Source organism: Python bivittatus, unplaced genomic scaffold, assembly GCF_059951505.1.
Source record: "Python bivittatus isolate LINGU-HERP-01145 unplaced genomic scaffold, Pbiv_v1 ctg000440_np1212, whole genome shotgun sequence".
In the NCBI taxonomy this organism is placed as follows: domain Eukaryota; kingdom Metazoa; phylum Chordata; class Lepidosauria; order Squamata; family Pythonidae; genus Python; species Python bivittatus.
In genome coordinates this window covers 3,675,062-3,702,002 of record NW_028277063.1, presented here as the reverse complement: position 1 = coordinate 3,702,002, position 26,941 = coordinate 3,675,062, and the positions used below count along the sequence as shown (strand labels likewise).

Below are 26,941 nucleotides of genomic sequence, written 5' to 3'. Positions count from 1 at the left end.
TCACCTGAAAGAATAATTAATCCATGCCCGCCTTTGTATCCTATTTCCTTGTTCCTTGTTCCCTCTGCTCACAACACAAATCTGAAATGCATTGAATGACACGGCTGGATAATTTGCAGCCATGGAAGAAGATTTCATGGAAAGCAGTTTGAGGAGCAGAGAGGATGAAGCAGGTACTTGGGCACGTTCTTGGGCTGCTTTGATCTGGGAGGGGCTGAGGACCAAAAGTCTCCAGCATTTTCTTTTCCTTTAGCAAGACTCCACCACCACCAATGCTGTCTTTTCTGATCTTGAATTATGCTGTCTGCAGACAGAATCCTAGGAAGTGACCGTTCTCTGATTGTGATTAAATGTGAAGAGCTCTGCTGTATGTACCGTTGCAGAGCAACTTTTTAATACCAATAAAAAAGATTTATGTGTAGCTCAGGGTTAAACTATGGAGTCCTTGGGGTTCTGTGTAAACAGAGAGCAAGCCCCACTCCTTTCTAGCACTGAAGATGTCATCTAGTTGGGTAACAAAATGTCTGCAAGAAAACAACCAAGCTCAGAGAACCCAAGGACTCCACACCTTTTTAATAACATGGGGAAACTTGTTTGGGAAACGCTGTCCCATTTGGATGTCTGAATCCTCTTATGTGGAAATGTTATAATCAGTGAAATGCAAAATTTGGACAAAACTCTCAATGATCAACAACCACACTTAACTTGCAGTGGAGGGGGACAAAGACTGTTGTGGAGAGGATGGTGAAGCACCATGGGCAAAGCCAAAGCACAAGATCTTTCAGGGTCTCAAAATAATTTTGTGATGGGTTGGTATTTTATTTTGTTTTTCACACTCTGTTACACCTATTTTAGGTCTACGTTACAGGTTTGTTTCTGTTTCCCATATTAAGAAATGGAACGAAATAGTGCTGTCTTTGTCTAGCACTTGTACTACAGTACTATAATTTGACACCATGGTTAGAAGAGGCTCTGGAAAGTATAGAAAAAAGAGTTCTGGGGTCACATATTGAGTTAAGACTATAAGTTGCCTGGTCCTGCTTACAGGAATCAGAAGGCAAGGGGAGAAAGACACTCAACAAGAGCATTTAGAGAAGAAAATGGCAGTGGTGTCACAAGCTTCTACAGTAGGTCCAAGCTGGGACCTAGAGAAAGAAGAATAGGATGTATCTGTGAAATATCTGTTTTCTTCCAAACCAGATGGATTGCATCTCTCTGTTCAGTGTGGCTTACTCTGAGATTAATTCCTTTGGTTGGGAATTGTGTACAACTCTGTGGTTGTACAGTTCTTTATGAAGTAGGTCTTAATAAGCTTTGGGCCCTTCCTCATCTGCTTAAATTGATCTCCCAAGTGAGATGCATTTTAAAATGGAAATGAGGCATTTCTCTGTGGCTGGTGTTTGCCTTCCTTTTGAGTAGGCAAATATTCTGGGTCAGTGTGTGTATTTGGAATTATCAGAGAACATTGTGGATGTTCTTACCAAAACAACAACAAAAAACCCAATCCCAGTCCTCAAAACCCCTTATGTGTGGAAGGGATCGTAGGTATGCACAAGACAGTTGGGCGCGTCCAGAAGAGCATCTGAGAACATACTTTTCCCCAAGGACAAATGAGTGAGCTTATTTCTTGCCAACATTAACCCCTCAAGATCCTCCCTACCTCCCCAGCTTGTCTTTTTTCCTTTTTCCTTTTTTTTTTTCTCGTTTTGCCTAGGCAGATAGACACACTATAGAGCAAATCACTCACCTGCAACTTCTTTGTTTTTTCAGAAAGTTTTGGATCCCCACATAGGCCTCAGAGGTGTTTTTGTGAATAAAGATAGTGCTGGGGGTTGGCAACTTGTTTTAGTCTATGCCATCTTTCTACTTTTGAAAGTAAAATAACCTTTTAGAAATACTAATTTAATGTTCATGAGCACTGCATTGCCTCCTATTATAGTATATATTTATACAAAAGTTCATCAATGGATAATCTAGCTAACCATTTTGGAGCCCTTAAATCTATAGTCTGTTGTGTCTCAGTTTGCAGATAGGCTATGTTAAATCATCTGCGGAACTTAAGAGTTCAGATTGTTTCATACAATTTTGGGGCTGGCAGGAAATCCATCACAGCCTAGGTTTTCACAGACCTAAAATGCCAAGGCCAGGTTCAGTAGGAAATATCTCTTGCTAATACAAAGTTCTGTTTATATTGCCAGTCCCAAGTGGTGGATCTGCTGCATGACCTGGTTCCTAGTTCTTTGTGCATTCATCTGTGCAGGAAAATACCCTCGAGGTCCTGAGTTCCTATTATCTAGATTCTGATGAGGACAAAGCGTCCTTGGTCCAAGACTGCTGAATGTGTGGCTTCTTTGCTACGCCAGCCTTAAAGTTATGGCAGCTAGCCGTCTGAAATTGATGACAAACAACAGTTAAAAAAATGTCTCACTTAGCATGATGAACGCTCTGTATTAACCATAAAGATTAATGTTGATTCTGTCTTGTTCTGTAAACATTTGGAACAGCGTATGGGTGCACATGTAATCAACCTGAACTTGAACAAATAACTGTAGTTTATATTCAGGTCTCCAAATGCATATGAAATGCTCAAGATGACTTACTCTGGACTGATGTCTTACTTTGGATCCTGCTGGCAGGGTCCAGCGGGGGCCTCCAAGTCCCCCCATCTCTCTTTCTCCAGCTACCAAGCAATCAGACGCTACGTTTTCGTGGCAAAAAGGCAGCAGCTTGGGGAGCAGCTTGGGAGGGGGCATCGGTGCCCACAGCAGACCCCCACCGAGTGGTCCCAGAGGTGTTGCTGGAAGAAGAAGGGAAAGAAAGCCACCTTCTGAAGGAGATGCCTCTCTGCCTGGAGGAGAAACGCAAGGTCAGGTAGGAAGGCTCTTGATTCTTGCCACAAGGCTGTTGTGGAGGGGAACATTGAAAAGAGTGTGATTAAAATGCCACCCCCCACTTGGTGTCCTCAGATAGCATAGTGATTGCTAATTATGGGATTTGTAGTCTGATGTATCTGAAGGGCACCATCTCAAGAGAAACATACAGTGGACCCTGTCGTTTCTGGAGGCTCTTGTGGAACAGAACAAAGGCAACTGGGAATCCAGAAAATTTGGGAAGAGATCCAAAGATATAGTTCGGGGGGGGGGTTAAGGGACTTAGTGGGATGGCACAGAGGTTTCTAAGCAAAGTGCAGCCCTATTGAAGAATATCTTGATCAAAGAAATTAGGAGCCCTACTTTGAATATTTTTCTTAAACGTGGATTGGATTCTTCCATGGAGATGGAAGGTTTTATAAAAGCTGAGGGATTGTAGAGTCCTTGGGGTTCTCTGAGCTTGGTTCTTTTCTTGCAAACGTTTCATTACTGGGCTAGGTAACATCTTCAGTACTAGAATGGGATGGGGTTTGCTCTCTGTTTATATATTGTGGCATGCCCTGCCAGTGTTGGGGTGGGGGGTTTGTTTTGTTCCTCTGGTAGTTCCTTGATTAGGGTACTGTTTACTGCTTGATTGTGTGCCTGGTGGTAATCTCTGCTTATCTGGGTGATGATTGCTGGTGAGGAGATGTTCTGGTCTTTTGTTTCCTTTTCTATTGTCTCTTGAATAGTGTGTAGATGCTGTTTATCTCTATGTGTCTGTTGATTGCTGCCTTGTCTGAATACCAAGCTTCCAAGAATTCTCTTGCATTTTTGGATTTAGCTTGGTCTAAAATGCTGACAGTTTCTCAGTTAAAACTATGGTTCAGTCTGTCCATGTGTTGTGAGATTAAGGAGTTTAAGGAGCTAGTTGGTGTTCACGGATGTGTTCTGCAAGCTTTCTGCCCGTCTGTCCTACGTAGTGGTTGTTGCAGTCCTTACACTGTATGTTGTGCTACGAAGATGCCATGTGGTTGTAATAGTCTGTTGGTGGTTTCTGAGATGTTTCTGATGTATGGCAGTGTGATCCTTTTCATAGCTGAGACATCAGAAACCACCAACAGACTATTACAACCACATGGCATCTCTGTAGCACACAAACCAACTAAAGCCCTCCAAAACATCTTAAGTAAACCAAAAGACCCAGTAGCACAAGAAGAAAAAACAGGAGTCATCTACAACAACTAGCAGTCAGAAGACATGATGAAAACTCCTTAATCTCACAACACATGGATTCAGACAAGGCATTACCACCAGGCACACAATCAAGCAGTAAACAGTATCCTAATCAAGGAACTACCAGAGGAACAAAACAAAACCCCCACCCCCATCAACACTGGCAGGGCATGCCACAGTATATAAACAGCAAGCAAAGCCCACTCCATTCTAGTACTGAAGATGTTACCTAGCCAGGTAATGAAACGTTTGCAAGAAAAGAACTAAGCTCAGAGAACTGCAAGGACTCCACAGTTCAACCCTGAGTTACACATATTCAGCTGAGGGATTGTACATAATTTGGGAGGGGGGAAGCAATGCTACACACTTTGTTTTAAATTGCAATGATTTAGCTTCTCATTTAACCACTCTTTACTTCAAGAATGCTGCAGAAGCAGGCTGTCAAGCAGCTCAGCGGTTGGCAACTTTGGCATGTAGAGAAGTTGAAGACACTGCGCCGTCTCCAGAGTCAGGCGGGCATCGCCATCTCTTCTGCTGAGATGTGGCGGGGCACTCTGCACCACATTGAAGGTATGGGCATGGCTCATAAGGACCATTTTGGGGAGAGTGATAGGATAGGAGTTTGAGTTTTGCCTTTTGACCATTTTTATTCTGTTCCCAAAGGCCATTTTGGAACAGGGATCCAATCCTATTTTAATTTCTTGCGTTTCTTGGTCCTGATGAATTTTGCTGCTTCCTTGCTGGTGGTGGGATTTGTGATTGCTCCAAACGCTGCCTTTGAAGCTCTGCAACTCAACTGGACAAGCCAACCAAACAGTAGTTTGGGTGAGTGAGTGACCCAAGACATCAGACCATGTATTCTGAGCAATCAATATAAAATATATTGATTTTATTTCTATCCCATTGCAATCAAGAATGACTCTCAATGGCTCTCACAGAAAAAAATACAATATAAAACAAGTCCCATATGAGGCCCACTGCTCTTCAACATTTTTATAAATGACATAGTCAAGGGGTAGAAGGGACGCTCAGCACAAAGCTGCGGTGGGATTGGTTACACCTCGGAAGATGGACTCAAGGTTCAAAAGGATCTTGATAGACTTGAAGATCAGGCCTTTTCCAACAAAACACAGTTCAATGGCAAGAATTGTAGGGTTCTGCATTTAGGTAGGAAAAATCAGATGTAGAGGTGCAGGACAGGTGGCACATAACTGAGCAGTAGTTCTTGTGAGAAGGATCTGGATGTCCTGTTACATCACAGATTAAGCATGAGCCAGCAGTGTGCTACAGGTGCCAAAAATTATGGGATGTGATAGTTCCACTGTATGCTGCACTGGTCAGTATTCCAGGTGTGGTCCAACCAGTGCAGCATAGAATGGACAAGTCTCTTACCATGATCTCAACATTATACCTCTGTTGATGCAGCCCAGTGTGCTGAGAAAGAGAGCACAGAACAGCAAAAAATGGTGAGGGTCTTGAAGGCTGCATTCTAAGAAGAATGAATGAGTGGAAGCTTTACAGAGAGAAATACAAACTTGAAATATGGAGGAATTTCCTAACTGTGAGAGTTATGAGGCAGTTGAACAGCCTGCCTTTTGGAGTGGTGGCGGCTCCATCACTGGATGTTGTCAAGCAAAGCTTAAGCAACCATTTGTCTGGGATGATCTGAGGATTCCCGCCTTGGGCAGGGGGTGGACTAGAAGACCTTCAAGCTTCCTTCCAACCCTATGATTCTATTATGGACTAGAAGACCTTCAAGCTTCCTTCCAACCCTATGATTCTATTATGGACTAGAAGACCTTCAAGCTTCCTTTCAACCCTATGATTCTATTATGCCTTGAGTAGGAGGCAGAAATTCAACAGGTGTAGCAGACCAGCTTGCCTCTGAAAATGCCAGCCACAGTTGCCGGCAAATGTCAGGAAATGTGTTGTCTAGACCATGGTCACTAATCCCTGAAGCCCAACACCGCCCAACAATACTAGCTGTGAAAGCCTACACCAGTATAAGGCATAGCTTTAATCACACTGTATTTGGAGGAGGGAGAATCTTACTGAATTTCTGCTTGCCATGTGGGCTCTTGTGAATAAAATGTTTCTGTAATACTGGCAGGGAAGAATTATACAGCAGATGTGCAGGGTGCTCTTGTAGAAGCAATAAGAAATGTACATTTACCACATTTTGAAGTAAATAAACTCAGTTTTGAGGTACAGCATACAAATGTTTAAAACATCCATCCATCCATCCATCCATCCATCCCTCAGTCAGTCAGTCAATTAATTACTTTAATTAAAGTAATTGCATTAATTACTACATTTTGAAGTAAATCAGATAATTACCCCTTGCTTTTCAAAGAGCTGGGATGGGGATATAAGACTCTTTGAAATGAGAAATGTTATGCACTGCCATCTAAAGGAGGAATTGCTATAAAAACCGGTAAGATCAAAGACTAACGTTATCTAAATGGCATCACTAAAAGGCTTGTTAGAAAAACAGGTTGCAAATATACTCTGAAGGAGAATTTAGATGAGTGGGTTGGAAAAAGCTATTTCATCATACATTCCCCACCAAAGGAAGCAAGGCGCATCCATTTTTTTTCCAGGAATGGTGCTAAGAGCTCATGCTATTTTGTCCATATTCTTAATTCCGCCCCCCCCCCTTTTTCTGAGCAGGACTAGGTTATGTGCTGTGACCCAACCTTGCAAAAATCAAGGGCCTACATGCAGCCCTTGAGCCCATCCATGTTGGAAAGAAAGCTAACTCTTGCTCCCTAATTCCTTCCAGTGAATGCACTGTGTCAACAATACAACCCCAACCCTCAAGGCTTGGTCAGCTACTTTTCCTATATTATGGATCTTCTGTCAGGCAAGGTAAGAAATTGTATACCCGAGACAAAAAACTCTGGGAAGTGGCCATGGTGACCAGCATGTGTGATGTGAATGTATGTCTCCCTGCAGGGATTCATAGAACAAACCTACCTGTTCTACGGCTACTATCCAAATTTGGCTGTCAGCTTTGTCAGCTTCTCCTATGACATCCCCCTTGCTTACCTCCTCACCACGCTCTTCTACCTCCTCTTCTGCCTAGCCTGGATTGTTCGGAGGTGAGGACCGTTCTGGTCTTTATAAGCAGCCTTCCACCCCAGATGGACCCTCATGTCAGGAATCTCCTGTTTTAAGTACCTGCCTTCTTGTCTTCCATCCGTCTTCAGGTCAGTCCTCTGTCTCAAACAAAGCCTGGTTAGTGAAGACACATCCCTTGCGTCCTACAGCAACAAAGTCTTTGCTGGCTGGGATTTCTGCCTGATGCAAAAGAACATGGTGCAGTTAAAGCACAAAAGCATTCGCTACGAGCTACGGGTAAGGACAGATGGTAAAACCAGAAGTCTTACAGCATGTGGAGCAGACTTCCCCAGTGTGGCACTCTCCAATGGGTTGGGCCAACCAATTTTCCCTGCAAGAAGGAAGAAAAAAAATTATCCTGAACTAATGTGGCTTCTAATAGAAAAATGATTCTCAGACCCAAATTCTAGTGGGACTTTTTTTCAGACATTTATCCACCATTAGCTTAAGAAAGCTGACCTGTCAACCTCTCCAATACAACCTCTTTCAGCCCTCCCTGTTGCTCTAATCAGCTGGTCACGAAAAAGGTAATTAGATTATCCAAATTTCTCTCTCCTGCACAACCTCTATGGCTCTAAGCAACTACAGGACTGAAATCCAAGGGGTGAAAATATACTTTTGGATTACTTTCAACAATTGCTACAGCTGCCCCCTCCCCCCAAGATACAACTTTTAGCATTTACACGAGAAGTAATAGGGATCCTTTTCCGTTTTGTTATTTTCCAAGGATGGGGGATTTCTGACTTGTTGGGAAGGTGTGAAGGGAAAAGCTAGAGCATTGCTAACTGTGTTTTAATTTCTGGCATGGTTGCTTTGCTATCGTAGGATAATGTCAGTAAAGACGCTTTTTTTTTTTTTTTATTATGACTGGGTCCACATACAGTATATAGAACTAGGCCTTGGTTTCTTTTAGGTTGTTGGGAAAGCCACAGTTGATTGGGTTCCCACATGGCTTAAAAACAACCATTGTCAAGGTCACAAAGCACCATCAGCCCAGACAAAAAAATGGCTCTGTGCAATGTGCAACTATGACTCTTCAATCAGGGTTGGGGCAAAGCTAATCTTTCAAGAGCTGCAAGCTGCTTTGATTGTCCTTTGTTCTGGGCTGCTCCAGATGCTTCTCATCCCTTCCTCCCCGCTTCCAGATGGATCTGGAAGAAGCCGCTTTCCGCAAGCACCAGGCAGAGTTGACCACGTCCCAGCGAGTCAGCCTCTATGTCTTGCGAAGCCTACTCAACATCCTGGTTTTAGTGCTTTTGGGAGGCTCCTTTTACTGCATCTTTCTGGCGACGAACTATTCCCAGGGGCTGCTGGGAAAGGTAAGTGTGTGGCCCTCAGTTACACTTTGGTAGATTGTGCTCCCCCCAATACTTAAGGCCCCACCCCTTTCTGACCAGTCCCCCATATTGTGGTGGAGGCATTTGGGTTGTCACAAATCTGGTGGGTTTGGACAGCAGTTGTAGTGCTGAAAATCCAAGCAGAACCTTTGTGGACCAAGGACTAGTCTTAGCCAGCTGCATGACAGTTCTGTCAGCCATTGCCTTGCTAGTTAAAGTTCTGCCCCTAAGAAGCCAGTTCTCTCTCTGTCTCACAGGCCTCATTTGCCAAGGAAGCAGCTCCTATTTAATAATATATTTTTCTTTCTATAACTTTCATGCCCAGATAAAACTTCCTCTGTCTTTTGGTACAGACAGATTCTCCCGTCAAAGGTCAGTACTTCCTGGAACTGCTGGTGGCTTATCTCCCATCCATTGTCATCACGACTGCCAATCTCCTTGTCCCAATGATCTTTGAGGTCCTTGTTCCACTCGAGAAATACCCACTCAGCTTTCAAATCAAAATCACACTTCTCAGGTACAAAAAATGCTAGGTGTGCCTGCTGTATAGGGAGAAAAGTAAGACTATGGTGCTTTCTTTTCATTTTTAATGGGTCTACAGTGGACACACCAGATGGGAAGATATCAAGTACAAAAAGGATTCAGCAGAGGAATGCTGATAAAAAAGGTCTATCAATGTAAATAAAGCACTTGTCCTCAAAAACCTCCCCACAGAAAGAATAGCTATTGATGCTTGCTTTCACAACAAAGATGGGAGGGATAAAGAAACAGGAGAACCCACCAATCAGGGGCCATAGTGGAAAACAGGCCAAAGTGAAGGAAGACACCAAAATCTGGAAAGACACTTCTTAAGCTGACTTCATTTTTAGCCAGTTTATGTACAAGCAAGCTCCTTCCTCACCAAGGCAGATGTGCTTGTTTTGAGTGATAGGCAGGACTAGTTAGATCCATTGTATTCTAAAAAGTTCCAGAATGGAATTATTTTTCATAGTGCCATTATCAATTCCCCTTTGGAAGCAGTCGGAAACCTATCCTTTAGCTCAGAGGTGAAGGACTAATAGTTTTCTAGGTGCTAATGAACCACAAATCTACACATCCCTCACCAGTACGGTTGTTGGGTTGAGGGCATCTGGGACTTGAGATTAAGCAACATGTTGAGGGGCACTGGTGGTCCCCCATGTCTGCTGTAAATTGATTGGTGTGATCTCCTTTGTTTCCTGCAGTCCTGGAGAGCCTTGAAATTTAGGAGCTAGAGAGCAGACCTGATCAGTGTTTCTCACTCTTGCACATTGTGGAGAGACTGAGAACTGTGATGGAATGGAATTATGAAGCCAAGCTCAGGGAGATAAGCATTTTCTTAGCTCACCGGAACCGTGTGAGAGGAACAAAAGGATGAGACTGACACCTCCCTGAGGAATTCACACTGTTGTGGCTGGAGGACTTTGGGAACTGGGGTTTTAGCTTGGGAAGATTCTTGCTAGAGGTTGTAGCTAATAAACATAGCTGGACTGAATTTACATGGTCTCTTGGAGTTCCTTGGGCTAGGCCTGACAGAACTGAGTCCAGGGATGTGATGTGTATCACTGACATCTTCAATTGGGTGCTCTAAGTTTGCACCTCTTGATGCAGGTGGAGGTGCAAATGTTAAACCATATCTATTTCCATATCTATCTCCAGCAGCATCCTTTGTGGACTCCTATGCATCCAGCTGCTCTTCATGGGCTGAGAACAGCTCACATGATTTTTTTTCTTCCCCTCTCTTGGTTATTAGGCAACCTGACATGTCCATCTCTTTGACAGGAATGTTTTCCTGCGTTTTGCTAGCCTAGCTGTGCTCCTCATCACACTGTGGGGCCAGATCACCTGTCATGGGGACCTGCAGAATTCAGAGTGTCAGAAGTGTGGTTATAATAATCATCTTCATCCGGTAAGATTAAAAGGGAAGTAGTGGTTTTATGCTGGAGGTGGAAACTTCTAGAATAACTAGCCAAAACAAACTGTGCTACTATTTAATATTTTCCTCAAAAGATTTCCTGTGGAAAAAAAGACTGGAAAAGCCATCTATGTGGGAGGGATAACAAATGATTCCCATTTCCTAAATGTCCTACAATTCAGAAAATGAAACTGTAATTGCATAATTAAAGACAGATCTAGGCATATTTGGAATACAACTATTGAAATTAATGGAAGTTAAATTATACACTTAAATTATGAATGAATGAATAAATAAATAAATAAATAAATAAGTTGTTAGGTATGACTAATGTGAGCCCCATTGATTTCAATGGCTTCCGGACTGCAGCGAGGTTTACATAACTTTACATCGCACAAAACCCAACCCAACCCAATCTAATCCTACATCTAACTCTAAACCTGACCCGTATTGTAATACTAATCCTAACCTAACCCCATGATGAATGAACGGATGCAATTCAGATTCCTTCATTCTCCTAAGAAGAACTAAAATTTAAATTTGAAACTAGGTCCTGGATTATTTGGAAGAGATATGGCTCTCTGGAATATGGGCAAATGGGAAATGCGAGTTTTTACGGGCAATTTGGTATAGAGGAATCTGAGAGAAACTTCTCTGTCCCTCCAGTGCTGGGAGACTTCGGTGGGCCAGGAAATGTACAAGTTGATGATCTTTGACTTAGTGATCACACTGCTTGTGACATTGTTTGTGGAGTTTCCCAGAAAGTAAGTCATTAAGTTTTATCATGTCTGATGATGGGCGGGGGGGGAATGATTTGTTTGGGTTCCTTTCCTTAATCCAGCGGCTGAGATATTGCTTCAACATCTATACTAGTTCCTGAGTATAAAAGTAATATTTTCTTGTCAAGTCATGTTGTGGCCATTTATTTGGGGCTTTCTTTTTTCTTCCAGGAAATTCCTACCTTTAATCCATTTTCGTACATGTCTATAGCTATTTTTTTTAATCTGTATACATTTTTAAATAATTAACCCACTATAACTCACTCCAGTGGAAAGTTGGGTAAAACTGAGGAGTCTTTGATCCAAATTCTCACTTAAAACTGGTGGGTGACTTCCAACTCATTCTCTCTTGGCCTAAATACCTCAAAAGGTTGTTGTTTAGACAAAATGGAAAGGAGAGAAGTCTGTGGGGGAAGAGCAGAGTATAAAGGAATAAATGAATGACTGGAAAAACACGTGGCTATGTCTGGGCTTCATATGAAAATCAGAGGTCACCAGCAAAATCCATACTTTTTCTCCCTTTCTTCCCTCTTCTAGGATGCTGGTGACTTACTTGCCCACCTGCCGCTTGATCAAATGGTGGGGGGAACAGGAATTCATGGTGCCTGGCAACATTTTGGACCTGGTGTACGGGCAGACCTTGTGCTGGACAGGAGCTCTTTTCTGCCCTCTTCTGCCAGTGCTCAACACCATCAAATATATCGCTATCTTCTACCTGAAAAAGGTGATTCTACAACAGGTCTGACAGCAAAAATAGTCCTGAAGTATAACTACAAGGTGCAGCAGAGAAAGGGCAATGGAAGTTAGGGTCCTGGTTACTGTGGGAGAATCAAGCATTGGGGCTTTCCAATTGTTTTCTGTCTTCAAGGAAACCTTTCCATGTGGAATGCTCTGCCAGGGACTTGGTGCAAATGTTGATGGGATTGCTAGATTGAAAGCTGAAAGATATTGTAATGGGATGTGAGAATAGCCTTGAGGAACAGCAGGAAGAGTGGCAGCCAAGACAAGGGTCAGATAAGAGAAGTCTGAGGCAGAAATGTAATTTGAGAAAACGTCTCAGGCCTGACCCTCTCTAGTCCTCTTTAGGAGAAAGGCAGGGAGGGGAGGCACATTCAGACTTGCAAGATTCTGTTACTGTAACCTTATAATAAAGTAAAATTAATATCCATAACTTGTGGTCTGGTGTACCTCAAAGGGCTGATATCAATCCTGAAAGTCTGAACATACCTCTCCCTTCTCTGCCTTTATCCTGCTTCATTCCACAGCTCCACCACATTGACTAGTCAGCTGGGCTATTTTTGGACACAGATCAACTGAAGGCCATAGACCCATGTTCAGAAATCGCCCAAGTAACAGGATACCAAAATAGAGCGCCTTTACCCCAGTGAGCTATTGCACGGGCAACTTTAAAGATAGCTAAAAAGGAAAACAACAACAAAACAACATCAATAATTTTAAAAACCTTGAAGAAAGAGTAACCTTACAATTTTGCAAGGATTAAAATGATTGTTTCTATACCCTTTTGAGTGTACCTGTCTAAAATAAAAATTTAAAAATAATGATGATCCAGTCTCAACGTTATTGAGATAGTGAATAAAAAGACACCAGGTGGTTTCCAAGAGCTTGGGAGTATTTTCAACAGAAAAAGGATGTGATCCAAGACTCTAGTGCAGTGTTTCCTAGCCTCAGCAACTTTAAGATGTATGGATTTCAACTCCCAGAATTCCCCAGGCAGCATTCTAGGAGTTGAAGTCCACACATCTTAACGTTGCTGAGTTTGATAAACACTGCTCTAGAGCTTTGGCTGGTTTTCTCCCCTTCTTCTTCTAGTTCACCCTTTATGCCAACTGCCGTCCAGCCGAACGCACGTTCCGCGCTTCAAGCTCCAACTTTTTTTTCCTTTTGATTTTGCTTCTGGGTCTCACAATATCCTGTGTCCCAGCCCTATACAGCATCTTTGTGTAAGTATTAGAGTGCCCTCTAACCTTAACAGGGAGCAAACTCCAGTAAATATATTTGTTAACCTTCACCTTTGGGGCATCTTACGATTTATGTATGGCAACCAGGAATCTATATACCCCACAGGTGTAGCAATGCTGTCAGGACCTCTAAAAGTAGAAGAATAAAAGGGTGGGTTCATCCGCTGCTAAGCCAAAGTTGCTTAATTATAGTTTATTCAGTAAACCCCACTTGGCTGCCTTTAGGCAAAAGAGTAAGCCTTAAACTATGGTTTACACCCCACAGTGACTGCATTCACAGAACACTCTTGGTTCAAAAACAAGCAAACCATGTTATGTTTTGATGAATCAGAGCAAAATGGGTGGCTAATTTGAGGAAGAGCTGTATCACATTTGAGTGAATAAAGTGTGTTTTGAATTCCGTTCCCTGCTGGCTACCATCTCACTCCCAGTTTTTCCCCACAGCCTGCCCCCTTCAAAAGCATGTGGCCCGTTCCGTGATGAACCCACCATGTGGAATGTAGTCAGTAAGGCTGTGTCAGAGTTACCTACTGGTACCCGAGACTTCTTGAGATTTGTGGGCTCGGTCGCCTTTGCTGTGCCCTTGTTCCTGCTTCTGAGGTGAGGAGTTGAGTCTTCTAAAGGGGTCTGGAGGATGGGGCATGGGAAGGAAAAGGGGCCTAGCTTCTAGGCCAGGGTTTCTCAACGTTGGCAACATTTGACATGTGGACTTCAAGTGTTGAAATCCGCATGTCTTAAAGTTGCCAAGGTTGAGAAATACTGCTCGAGGCCTAGAGTCTTGCATCCTAAGGATTGTAGCATCTGGAGTAATACCATAACTATTTATTTTTTCTCTCTCTGTTTGTTTCCATCCCCTCTTGAAGCATCCTCATGTTCTATCTCAAGGCACTGGCCAACTCATACAGTTCCACGGTCAAAGGTCTTAAAGGACAGCTCCGTCTGGTGAGTGATTCATTAAGAGCAATCCAAGAGTGGGTGTGAGGTGGGTGAAAAACTAACTCCAGGATTGGATGGTTCAGGATGGGCAAAGGGCATACAGAAAAGATGGGGAGAGGGCAATGATATATTAATCATGGTTTGGCAGATGCAGGTTCATTCTCTTCTATTATAGTAATTGTTGGAAAGGACCTCAAAGATCATCCAGCAGAAATGTGCGTTTAGGGCTTCCGAGAATAGTAGTCATTATGCCACAGCTTAAAAATTTCTAATTTTTCTAATCTTCTGTGCAGGAGTAAAATAGTGGAGGTTTAGCTCCTGTCTTGTGAGACTGTGGAAGCCAGTCAGAGTAAACAGTGTTAGCTAGCTAGAGAAATGATCTGACTTCTTAAAGATATGCTTCCACTTTCCTGTCATTTTAAAAGCATTTTTTAAAAATGGAGAGATGGAGAAAAGAATGCTAAATTCATACATGACATTACATCAGGATTTTTTAAATTATTGTCGGCTGAATTAGTTATAATGGCCTGGTTTGTGCAGCATGCTAATCTACAAAGCTTTGGTTTACTCATCATTTTTATTTTGATTTTTTCGTGCCTTCGAGTCCGTGTTGACTCCTGGCGACTGCCTGGACAAGTCCCTGCAGTTTTCTTGGCAAGGCTTTTCAGAGGTAGTTTGCCCTTGCCTCCTTCCTAGGGATGAGAGAGAGGGGCTGGCCCAAGGTCACCCAGCTGGCTTTGTGCCTAGGCAGGACTAGAACTCATGGTCTCCTGGTTTCTAGCCTGATGCCTTCACCAGCTCTGCAATGGAGTTGAGCAGCTCAGGGGGAGATGTCATGACATAGCAGGAGGCTGGTAGAACAGCAACAAACCCAACCGCTCGCTAGAGCCCACCTTCAACCACAAGATGCCATGTCCAGTTATCTGCAGCACTGCATCTCTGAAAGGTGGTAGGGCTTCACAGATGACAACTGCCACCTTGCTCCTCTACCCCAGGGTTGCGGCTGATGCCCAACTCAGACCCAGGTGGGTACATCTCAGAACGGGGAAGACCCCCACTCAGGCTCAGCCTGATCTCAGTTATATATGCCAGGCCAGCTGCCTCATCCGCTATCAAATGGTGGGAGAGACTTCATTGCTTTCATTGTTCTCTTTCTCTCAGGAGAGTCAGGACAAGCTCTTCCTCGTGAAACGGATTTCAGAATTGAGTCAGTGAAAGAAAAGAAATATATTCCACCTTTTTCACCTTATTCAAAAATACTTCAGGATATCACCAATGCTTTTATGTTACGGGTTTTTAAATTGTACTGCAGAATACGCTACCGTGGCCTCCAGGTTCCTCTGAAAATTGCTGCTCCATTATAATCTCTAAAATGACAGAAGGGAAAAATTATTAAATGAGGAGCAATTATATAATATTTAATTTTGGCTTTAATGAACTGGCAGCTGGATGACTTTGTACTCAGAAGTGAAGTGGGGTCAAATCAGTTCAGCACTTAGAAAGGAGACCTCTTGTAGAGATCCTTAACTTTGGAATACTGGAATCCCCTAAAATGATAATTTGTGCGACTCAAATAAAATTAATGATTTCCTCAGGATTTGGACTGGGCAAGACATAACTATGTCACTTATTAAATGATACCATATATACTTGCATATAAGCCCATTCACAGATAAACCGACTCTTGAATTTTTAATCAAAATACCATGAAAAATGTGCCACCTGCGGATAAGCCAACTCTTGAAATTCTTGTTTGTTTGTTTGTATATCCTGCAAATATATATGGGATATGCGGGCCCTTTAAAAAAATACAGTGGTACCTCGAGTTACGAACGCCCCTCCTTACGAATTTTTCGAGATACGACCAGCTCCGGCCCCAAAAATTTACCTCGACTTGCGAACTCCGCCTCGAGTTACGAACTGGATCCACGGCCATTTTCCCTGCTGCCACGCGGTCGCGGCTTCCTGTGGGCGAGATCGTGGTAGCAAGGAGACGTTCGGTGAGGCTTGTGGTGTGTTTTGTGGCGTTTGGAAGGTGTTTGGTGTGCTTGTCAGCATGGCTCCAAAGAAAATGCAGAGCAGGCTTGGCAAGAATAAGGCTTTGAAGAAAAAAGTGACCATCGAACTTAAGAAGGACATTATAGAAAAGCACGATCGTGGTATTTGTGTGACTGATCTGGCCTTGGAGTACAAGATGGCGAAGTCGACCATCTCGACTATTTTCATGTTTTTGTGGTTTAAAAATAAAATGCATATGTTTCAGAACTGTTTAACGTATGTATTTACATTGAACCTTATGGGGGAAATTTGCCTCGTGGTGCGACCAAATTCGGAGGGCGGATTAGCCGTATTTACATTGAACCTTATGGGGAAATTTGCCTCGTGGTGCGACCAAATTCGGAGGGCGGAACGGATTAATCGTATTTACATTGAAACTTATGGGAAAATTTACCTCGAGTTGCGACCAACTCGAGTTGCAACCAGAACGGATTAAGTTCGTAACTAGAGGTACCACTGTATTACCAGATATACTCATGGATAAGCCTATCTGCAGATAAGCCGAACCCAATTTTGTGGGTATATTTTGGCATCTAAAATTCTTGGCTTATCCATAAGTATATACGGTATGTAACTTTCATCATACTGTCTTGACCTAGGCTTACTTTTATCAGCCTACTGATAGCTGGATCATCTTTAACTTTTCTCTTACCACTCAACAAAGTTTTTCTATCTGAAAGTTTAGAAAAATAATGGCTAAAGATACGGAACTTGTATAGACCCTCCAAAAACAATGAATATACTACTACAAGTCATGCCAGGAGCCACCAGCTGGTGGTAAAACATCTACCAATCACAGCACCGCTATGATCTGTAGATGTTTTGAGAGGTGGCTAGACCTGTGGATTTAGCCATCTTCCAAAACTCGCTCAGGGCTTTGTTCCTTTCTTTGCCTGGGCAAAGCATTCCCATGCTACCTGTGAAAGTCTGAGCAGCCTTTAAAAAACATGATCTCTCGAAGTTGCTCATGACCCCATGGGGGATTATGGTCTACACTTTGGGAACTCCTACAACAGGGAATTCCATACTGGTAGACTAGACTGGAAAAGTGGGGGAAAAAAAAGTATTCCAGGAAGATCATTTCTGTACTGCATTGATATAGGCATCAGGTCTCTAGGAAACAAGCTCCATTTGAAGGAGTCTTTATTTCTTAAATTAAATCAAATCTAGTTAGATTCTCTGATTCTTACCCACCAGTGCTGTTCCTAAATGCTTCAGCCACCCACTCTTTCACAATTGTATGAAAACAGGTTTCTGGCCAAATTCTGTAAAAAAGATATGATTAGAAAGAACCAGAATTTGTGCCATAATTTACATTTGTAATTCTCCTATTTGTATTTTTTTTTCATGGCTAGTCTGTTAAAAGTAGCTTATGCATATTGTGACTGACTGACTGAATAAATAATTATAAAAAAATATTGTTAAGTCTTTGTATTTTGAATTAGGATGCATCATCACAACCAAGTTTAAAACTATCCAAGCTTCACAAACTGGGTCAATGCAGCCACAAACAAGCAGACAAATAAAACATGTTATTTATAACATATCCCCTACTCTAGATCCAATTAAAAGTGTTTCACTGACACAGCTACAGAAGAGACTCACATCTGAAAGACACTTTTAAGGATGCATTAATACTCCAATCTCAGGGATGAAACTCAAAACTTGGTGGCAAAACATTATTCTTTAAATTTCTGCCAATCCATAAATTAGAAAGCTCCCGCTACTTGCAGACATAATTTGTGACTGTATGCATTGTTATTATGAACAAAGGATTTATATCCAAATATATGCATAGAATCAAGCTGTTCCTGGGGGGCATTTGTTCCAATTTAATCTTTGTCATGGTTTCACTGTGTGGCTTTGGACAGATTATTATTTTCAACCTTCACATCCCTGAACAGTAATATATGGACAATATAGACTTGTTTGCAATACTATATAGTTTAAGGATTAGGAATACAGTAAATCAAGCCAGAATGTATCTAATAAGCAATCAGTGTTGGTTAGATGCAGAGGGAAGAATGCTCGGCTAAATAGGCCTTTGATCTGAATCAGCAGCATTTCTTTCTTACATTTAAACATAAACTTTAAATATTTAAAGTTAACCCAAATCATATACCCCATTCAGCAAGTGGGCAAGAACATACGAAGAGCATGAAGGCATGAACAGCACAGCTTTGTGGAGGCTAGAAACTGTGAAGACATGAATTCCCTTCCATCGCTCCAAGGATCGCGTGTCTAGACCAGGGTTCCTCAACCTTGACAACTTTGAGATGTGTGGACTCCAATTCCCAGAATTCCCCAGCCAGCCACGGGGCCCATCATTCTCCATACACTCTTCTGGAAGAGGTGTTTTCACCAACTTCTGGGAAAGCACTAACCTAGTCCTCAAGGGGGATGCTATTCTATGAAATAAGGGGTGGAACATCGAAGTAAAATTTATGAGCCCCCAAAGGGGAACCATTAACATTTTTTGTCCAGAAGCATGTGCTGGATGGGTCAATTCCACTAGGAGAAAGTGGTACTAAAACACTTCAAACTGCCCCTGGAAATCTATTGGCGGCCAATTCAGGCCCTACGGCACAGATGTCACATGGTTTACACAATTTGTGTGTGCCAGTAAGGGGATTGCTGCATCCTGGGTGGTCTTCCAAGGCAGCCCCCTGTAGAGTGCATTGCAGTAGTCCAGTGTTGTCCAAACTTGGCCACTTTAAGATGAGTGGACTTCAACTCCCAGAATTCCCCAGCCAGCATGCTGGCTGGGGAATTCTGGGAGTTGAAGTCCACTCATCTTAAAGTGGCCAAGTTTGGACAACACTGCAGTAGTCCAACTGTGCAGTGAAGAGTTACTGTACTGATGCCAACGTCCCTCGCTCCACACAGGGCTGCAAGCGGCACCCCAACCTAGCACATGGGGAGAAATGCTAAAGCATGTTTTAAAAAGCAAACGCCACACTGAGTTTCACTTAAATGCAACCACGGAGAGATTTTTCAGCATTCAACAAACATCATTCCCTACTCGAGGTACCGTCAGTTCAAATCAGTGTTTTTTTCAAACGTGGCCACTTTAAAATAGGCGGACTTCAATTCTCAGCATTCTGGCTACGGAATTCTGGGAGTTGAAGTCCACACATCTTAAAGTGGCCAAGTTTGACGAACACTGGCCCAAACCAATCAAATAGCCGGAAGGAATAAACACGGCCAATGAGAACACCGGATGAACAGGCCGCCTGAGCTCGTGCAGGCGAACGTGGGTGGATGCAATGAAGTACGTACGGAGGCAACGGCAACGCCCCCAAATAGAGTAAAGGGGCGGAGCTGGATGGCACCCGGCGAAGAGACGATTCCGGAAACGGAGGACATTTGTGGCGTTCTTAGCACTGTCATAAACTGCGGGGATGAATATTCTTCCCAAGAAGTCGTGGCACGTCCGGAACAAGGACAATGTGGCTCGCGTGCGACGGGACGAAGCGGAGGCTGAAGCTCAGCGGCGAAAGAGGGAGGCCCGAGTCCTGCTGGCTGAACAGGAGGTAAGTAGTCATGAGGGCGCATGCGCGAAAGAGACCCTGTGTGTGGAACCATTGCGCGTACGCTCTTCCAAGCAGTGGCCGCAAAACGCTCCCTACTGCGCATGCGGGCTCTCTGCTTGTGCTCATCCGTTTTTCGCTGGTGGAAATGTCTCAATTGTGGGGGAGGGAAATGAATATCGAATTTCTTTATTTTTTTAGTATGTGCGTTGAACCAGATCCACAGAAGCCAAATGCTTCCAAGTGGACAGGACTAGCTCCCTAGTGTGGAGGTGAGGACAAAATGATTTCCAGGAACTTAACCCCTATTTGGTTACTGTTCAGAAAGAGTTGCTGTGTTAAAGCTGTACATGGGATCTAAGCGTAGCTGGATTCTATCTCCTTGTGCATTCTGCATACAGAATGATCTTGTATCCGTCTCTCTGCACGCATTAATAAAGAAACCATACCAAACCTGAATTTTATCCAGACTTTTAGAGAAAACCTGAACAAGGTGGCATGCAGTGAGGTTTTGACAACAATGGAGTTCAATACAGAAGCATCCTCAGTTAAGAAAAATAACGCATTTGAGTAAACGGTCACATCAGAAAAAGACTTAAGCCCCACAGTATCTTTGGATTACATACTGCAAGAAAGGGATTTCTTTACATTTCTGTGGGGAAGTTATTAATTTTATTTAATCAATTTCTATAGCTGCCCATCTCGGCAACGACTGAGTGGTGGACAGTGATAAAAATAAATCACACACACACACACAAATTAAAATACACAGCAGCTGAGAAAACCAACAGTGATCCACCTAGGCAGGAGACGAGTCACTCCACACACTCGGAGCTCCGGCTTGAACCCAGAACCGGCTCTTTAGAGCTTTATGAAGGGCAGAAGTTATATCCTCGGTTATAACTGGTGGCTAATTATGAATGTGAAACAGCATGCAGTATCTGGGATTCTTCTGTGCCTGCGGCCTGAATGGATGAAATCTGAAGAAAGCCTGATTTAAGAATAACCAGTCTGAAAGGCTCTAGTTTAAAACTGAGGAATTAAAATTCTTTGGCAAAACTGATTCTACTCATCTGGGATTTGACCGAAAGCAGGATTGCTGCTGCTGCTGTTAAATCAATGCAAGATAGATGAAAACTGATAAAGTGTCATAAGACTATTTCTGTTATTCCTCTAAATGTTCAAAGATCCCATTGTTGCTTCCTTTATGCTGAAGCTTAAACTAATATGGAGGGAAGCAGTGAATGAGATGTAAAGCTCTATATGTTTTACTAATGAGCCTTTTTTTTGGACTTCTCCCCCACCTATATCTCATCATTCTTTTAATATTTCTTCTTTGCTCTCTCTTTTTCTGACACAGTCTGTATATCCAGAATTGAATAAATTTATCCTTACTATAACAGGAAGTCAATTAGCTTGCAGTAAATTAAATAGTTAAGACTGATGTGAGAGATTGAAAAGTTAGAAAGGCAGTTGTTGACACATAAAGAATATATGACAGGACAGGAACAAGATACATTTTCAAAACCAGGGTTCTGCCATTGTTTGTGTGCTTCTTGATTGTATTAGTCCTATCACCTAAGGAGACCTGGCACAGCCTAATTTGAATGGCAGCTGCCTCATCCTCATTCCATTTAAACACAGTAATTAAATGTAGATTCTGTGGCTCGGACATCTTTAGTTTGTTTTGATTACCACCTTGCTTGATCTTAACTTGCAACACTCAGAGGCTTCCACGCTATTCAGGACTTTGCCTTGGGCAAATAGAGGTATTGACCTAAGTACAAGCCTTGGACAAATCTCTGCCTTTGATTCTAGGCCCGGACTGAATTCTTACGGAAGAAAGCACGTCTGTCAGCTCCAGGAGGTGATGAGAGCGGCTCAGACCTTGTTTCTTTGGGTTCAGAAAAACCCTCAGAACATCTTAACCTCTTTCAGGGGTTGCAAGAGAGTGGCAACAAAGAATATGAGGAGGAGAAGAGGCAGGAGAAGGTAATGGTGGGAAGTCGGATTGGAGCTTTCCAAAAGTTTGTTTTCTCTAGTCTATATACATGGGCACTGAAAGCCTTTGAGACAGGCAGACTCCTGTTTATGCTTCTGAGAACAAAGCACAGACAGTAGCATTAATATTCAGGTACGGACCTTTTAAATATATTATTATAAATGAATCTGTCTGTTGATAGATGAAATCCTAGTTTAGCCGTGTTTTTTTTTTTACACTGAATGCATTTTTCCTCCCTGACAATCTAGACAACTTCAGGCTAACTTTTGTATTCTAAATAATCAGGAGCTTGTACCTTAAACAGAGTAAGCACAATGCATATTGGTTACTGTTAGCTAACTATCCTATTGTAAAGGAGGTGGTTTCCAATTTTTCAGTGAAATCTGTTAGGAGAAGATTATAATTTGTTAGTGATATTCTGCATTGGATTCCAGGGAGTCCACTGAAACCACTGTAAGCAGTTTGCTTTAGAGAGGAAAAATAGGGAAATACTTCTTTGGATAGAATTATATACCTGGAGCGCCCGTGTGTGTATATATATAAATATATAGCATGAATAATTTCCTTGGGCTTTTATTCCTCACAGGAGCGAAAGGAAAAAGCTATGGGTATCCTCACTTACCTGGGCCAAAGTGCAGCAGAGTCTCAGACAAGTTGTCCCTGGTACCAGGAGCTGCCGGATCGTAGTAAAACCGTTGCCAAGGATGAGAAGCTTAAGGGGAAGTTGGACCCCCTGGCTGTGATGGGAAAATACTTACATAAGAAGAAATGCTCTCATAAAAAGGAAGAAAATAAAGAAAAAGGAAAGTGGAGGCAAAAAGAAAGCAAAGGAAACCTGGCAGCTAGGTGGGCATCCTCTTTGTTGCGCACTCTCAGGAGCGCTAAGTGTCAACATAGAACAGCAAATCGCTGTTCAGTGACTGTGATGAAGTATTGACCCGACTTGTTTTTTCAGAGCATCCAGAGTCAACTGCTAGGTCTTTGCCAGACAGCCCTGACTTCTGGGGAAGAGGCAGGGAAAAACTGAGTGGACACTAAACTGAAGCCCTTACTTGATGTAGATAGAATATCAACCTGTAGTTGCATGCTGCAAGAAGCAAACTAGCGTTAATCTTTAGGGAATCTGAGTTTTTTTTTTTGCTGCTGTTGTTGGAAGAGACAACACAGTCACCGCTCTGGAAAGCAGAATAGAGAGTGGGGAGCCTACTGATATTTGAGGATTAGATCAGATTTTGTATGTGGATGTCAAGCTACCATCACTAACACACCGGCCTCATAAGGCAAACTGGGCTGCATCTTTTGCTTGTCTTATGTAAAGCCGGCTATGTGTAGCTGCTGTAGAATCACAGGGCATGTGCTGAAGGCACGTGACAACATCAACCATGTTGGAGTCAAGCTGATTAAATGAATAGCCACTCTGATTCTGCAGTTAGTGAGAATGCATTACATAGTAGTTCTGATTCTATGTATGCCAATATTACCCGCTAGTATATATATTTAGCTGGGCCCTTTGGAATACAAAACCAGACCTATACTACTGAGCTATAATGCCTTCCCTAAAATTCATTGCAAATCTAGAGAGCACAAAGGTCCTGATCATCGAGGAGACAGAATTTAGGCAAACCGTATCTCCACCTCCCTTCAAGTAAAAAGGCAAGGACTGATGAACTTTCTTGGGTTCCATGTCTTTTCACTCTCTTTCCTCTTGGTTTCCCATTTCCTTTACAGGCCTCCATCTTCTTCTACGTCATGGTCTCTAGAACAGCTGCGCCAGGAAAGGTTGCACCGTGAACAGGCAGAACGAGCTCGTACAGAATCTCTTCTTGCCCAGAAATCTGGAATGCGTCCAGTCAGGGAGGAAGAAGAGGAAATGGATGAAAGGAAACGTGGCTACAACTCACAGTTCAACCCCCAGCTGGCAAGAAAGAGAGTAGTGAAAGACAGCAGAATTGAGTGGGTGTAGAGAAAGTGTGAAATCTGGTTAGTCAAACCCAATTTTCTTCAGCTGTTAACCAAGCAAAATAGTATTGTTCAGTGCAAAGTACTTTATGGAATTCCTGGCCTGCAAAATCAGGCTGAAAATGACTTGTCATATGGCTTCTAGGACAACTTTTACTCAGTTACAACTATCATTTCTCAGAACACAACTTTGAGCCAAAGTTGGGAAATCAGCCAAGCAAATCTGTTTTTGCTCTTTGCCTTGGATTGCCAAAAAGAAAAATTGCACAAATTTGGGTTGATAAAGGATACTATTTCCTGCCTGTTAACCTGCTCCAGTAACTTACCTGCCTTATTCTTTATAGCCTTCCTGAAGGAAAATAAAACTTGCAGCTTCTCTAGGGCCCCACATGGACAATTCTGAACTTCATTTCCATGGACCCTTCAGTAGTAGCAGCACAAATCCTTCTCATGAAGCATGGAGAGAATTGATGCAGTGCCATGTACACCTGTGCCAAGGGATGGACCAAGGTACTAGTTGTCAAAAGCGTTCACAAAAGGTATTTTTCGTATAAACCTGGGATACGCCTGAGAAAAGTTCCTCAAGAATGAATGTTGGGGTGGAAGATCTTGGAGGTGGTGAGGGGGTCATTCTTCATTACTTGTTCACGGTCCATTTAGTTACTTGACAAAATTAGTATTGCTAGTCTCCTTGCTGTTATAATTCAGTGCTCCATCCTTGCATGTGATCTACCACTAGAGAAATGAGCATGAGGAGGATTTTGGCCTGCTTTCTCCTTGTAATAAGGGCAGAGACAATTGTTACAATATTATATTATCTAGACTGTGTAAGACTACAGTACATCATGTTAATGCAGGCCCAGTGGCGTAGGAAACGATATCATGTGCTAATTTGCTAAGTTATGTAAAAACAAGGTTGCGTGGATTGCCCATCTTTTAGGACTGTGCGAAAGACCAGATCTTACAAGGACACCTCCAAAACAACCGTGTGGTTTTGCTTTGTTTATTCCATTGAGAGACATTAAGATTGGTTTGTAAGTCATGACTTAACGCTTAGCACACTATGTACACAGTCATGATTTAGTTTGCAGGTTACTGCAGGATTCTTCCAGATGATTGTGAAATAAGTGGGAATGAGTTGCTTCAGATGTTGCTGGGAATCTGGCTGCTTCTGCATTATCCAAATAAACATTCTTTTTAATATATTCTCATTCTGATGATGTCCTGGTCAGCCATAAGCTGTATTATTTTGGAGTATAAGAAACTGTCAGAAACTAGCAACTGGCCTTGCTCCAACGAGCCCTTTGAAAACACAAGGAAATCTACTTCTAACCATATTTGTAAAAATAAAGTTTCTTGCTTTATAGAGAAAGGTAACATTACTACCCCTGCATGTATACATCTTGTACATGAATGTGGCTTTCAGCCTTGAAATAGGCTCAGAAGGGTAGCACTGGAGGAGTATGTTCTAGGTAGCCTTGAGGCATGGCCTGTATATATTATGCTTCATTCTGACTTGCAGTTCTTACCCCAAAGGGTTATGGATTCCTTTGTCCCACCCCCGGGTTTGGTGGTTTTGTCTCCCTTTCCTGTACAACAGAAGAAGAACACTCATATAAAACTATTTATTCATAAATATTTTCCAAAATGAAAATAGGCTTACGAAAAAATATCTTAACAGCGGCGTGGGCAGGATGCTCCAGTTCAGGGGGCTGGTTGAGAAGAGAGATCAGTCCCACCTCCCCCCAAAGTTTCCCCAAATCTCTCCCTTTCCAATTAGGAATAAATTGCAAGTCATGGGGGGGGGGTGTCTTCCTGTGGGAGGAGCAGCAGATTAGATACAAGCTCATATCAAATTTATGGTGGCAATATTTTGGAAGGTACGAAAGGAGAAGCAGCATTGGGGGTGGGGCAGAAGGTAGAATCCCTAAAGTCATCGTTCCAGTCAGGAAAGGAACTCTTCCATATGAGGAGGACCAAGGGTATGACGACTGTAGATGGCCTTCACATGTCTCCTTAGAACTTGCAAAAAAGCAAGTCAAAATTATGGCAGCCAAGACTGATAGGGGCCAATCCACCAGAATTTCTGTTGTCACAGGGAGCCTTTGCAACCTGAGGTTGATGCCTCCAAATTTGTAATCCTATCATTTGCCAATTTGCCATTTCCAGCAGTGGCAAGTGGACAAGGGATCGGAGAAAGGTCACCATAAGGTTTATGGGACCTGATATTGCCAGGGTCATACTTAGGCATCTGACGATTGCCAAACAGGGGATGAAGTCTGCACCAAGAAGTTTGGGAAGGGATGGCAAAAGGCAGTGGGGTGTTTGTGTTTGCTGCAATAAGTATGGGGCTGAAATGCTCTTATTTAGAACACACAAAAAAAAATGGAGATGGGGGAAGTCACTCTTTTGGTGGGATTCTCAAATTCTTTTTTTTTTTTAATCTCCATTCTTGCACCCAAAGCTGGTGCGCGTGAAGGGCATTTCCCCCTGTTTCTGACCTCTTCACAGGCAGAAGAGAGCAAGGAAAAGGCAGAGGAGAAGCCTGCCACTGCCGCTGCCCCTCCTCCTCCGTCCTGCGGTCATTTTTAAAACTTGCATGCATTTTTTTTAAACGTGCGGCTTGCCCCCTCCCACCCCAGTTGTGATATGGGGGGAAGATGAAGAGAGGTGAGGGGTAGGTGGGTCTTCCTTTGCCGCTGCCCCCAGCACTCCGCCACAGCTGTCTCTGGAAGGAAAACTTGGCACCCCCTGCTGGCCCCGTGGCATCACTGCAGGTCCCGGTCTTCCAGGTAGCGGTATTCAAAAGTAAAACCCTCCTTTTTACGCTGGCCCCATTTCTCATAGTCAAAGTAGATGTAAGTGCCCTGGGCAGAAACAGGAAAACACAACAGGATTAGTTACCTCTTGCTTGAATGAATATGTTAGCTTGTACTTATGTCCACATGCTTTCTAATGTTGGAAAGCAAGGAATCCTGGACTTTGTTGCCTAGATGATACCTTCCCTGTAGGACTCCTGTGGCTTTAAGTGGTTCCATTCCTTCTCTCGTAAGAGTCCCACAGACTACTTGAAGTCTACAGCCCTGGCAATTTATGAGGAAGAGGTTCCTTAATGCCTTCCACTGTGTGAGGGAAAAGGAGTGAGGCATTTGTACATCAGACACATAAGGTATGGAGGAATCAATAGCATCCCGTTTCTGTTTTGGGTGATGAGGAAGTGGCA

General features: G+C 42.9%; 3 protein-coding genes across 3 annotated transcripts in view; 2 read left to right on the top strand and 1 right to left on the bottom strand.

Annotated features, from left to right (window-relative positions):
- The first annotated feature begins 69 nt into the window (after positions 1 to 69).
- TMC4 (transmembrane channel like 4) lies at positions 70 to 17,620 on the top strand. Its single transcript, XM_007438805.4, has 16 exons — positions 70 to 173; positions 2,637 to 2,871; positions 4,507 to 4,655; positions 4,749 to 4,910; positions 6,868 to 6,953; positions 7,041 to 7,186; positions 7,295 to 7,442; positions 8,351 to 8,524; positions 8,896 to 9,059; positions 10,343 to 10,469; positions 11,142 to 11,239; positions 11,792 to 11,978; positions 13,085 to 13,215; positions 13,678 to 13,833; positions 14,097 to 14,175; positions 15,331 to 17,620. The coding sequence occupies exons 1-16, from the start codon at positions 122 to 124 to the stop codon at positions 15,382 to 15,384; spliced, it is 2,148 nt and encodes a 715-aa protein (XP_007438867.1). The 5' UTR covers positions 70 to 121; the 3' UTR covers positions 15,385 to 17,620.
- A 1,903-nt stretch (positions 17,621 to 19,523) lies between these two features.
- On the top strand, positions 19,524 to 24,968 carry LENG1 (leukocyte receptor cluster member 1). The gene is made up of 4 exons (XM_007438806.3): positions 19,524 to 19,760; positions 21,576 to 21,749; positions 22,346 to 22,605; positions 23,488 to 24,968. Exons 1-4 carry the CDS (start codon positions 19,629 to 19,631, stop codon positions 23,720 to 23,722), a joined length of 801 nt encoding a protein of 266 aa, XP_007438868.2. The 5' UTR covers positions 19,524 to 19,628; the 3' UTR covers positions 23,723 to 24,968.
- A 360-nt stretch (positions 24,969 to 25,328) lies between these two features.
- The window catches only part of CNOT3 (CCR4-NOT transcription complex subunit 3), a 32,963-nt gene continuing 31,350 nt past the window's right edge, over positions 25,329 to 26,941 (bottom strand). Inside the window, exon 19 of the mRNA XM_007438808.4 lies at positions 25,329 to 26,585. Coding sequence (XP_007438870.1) covers positions 26,487 to 26,585 — 99 coding nt within the window. The 3' untranslated portion in view covers positions 25,329 to 26,486. The remainder of the gene's footprint in view (positions 26,586 to 26,941) is intronic.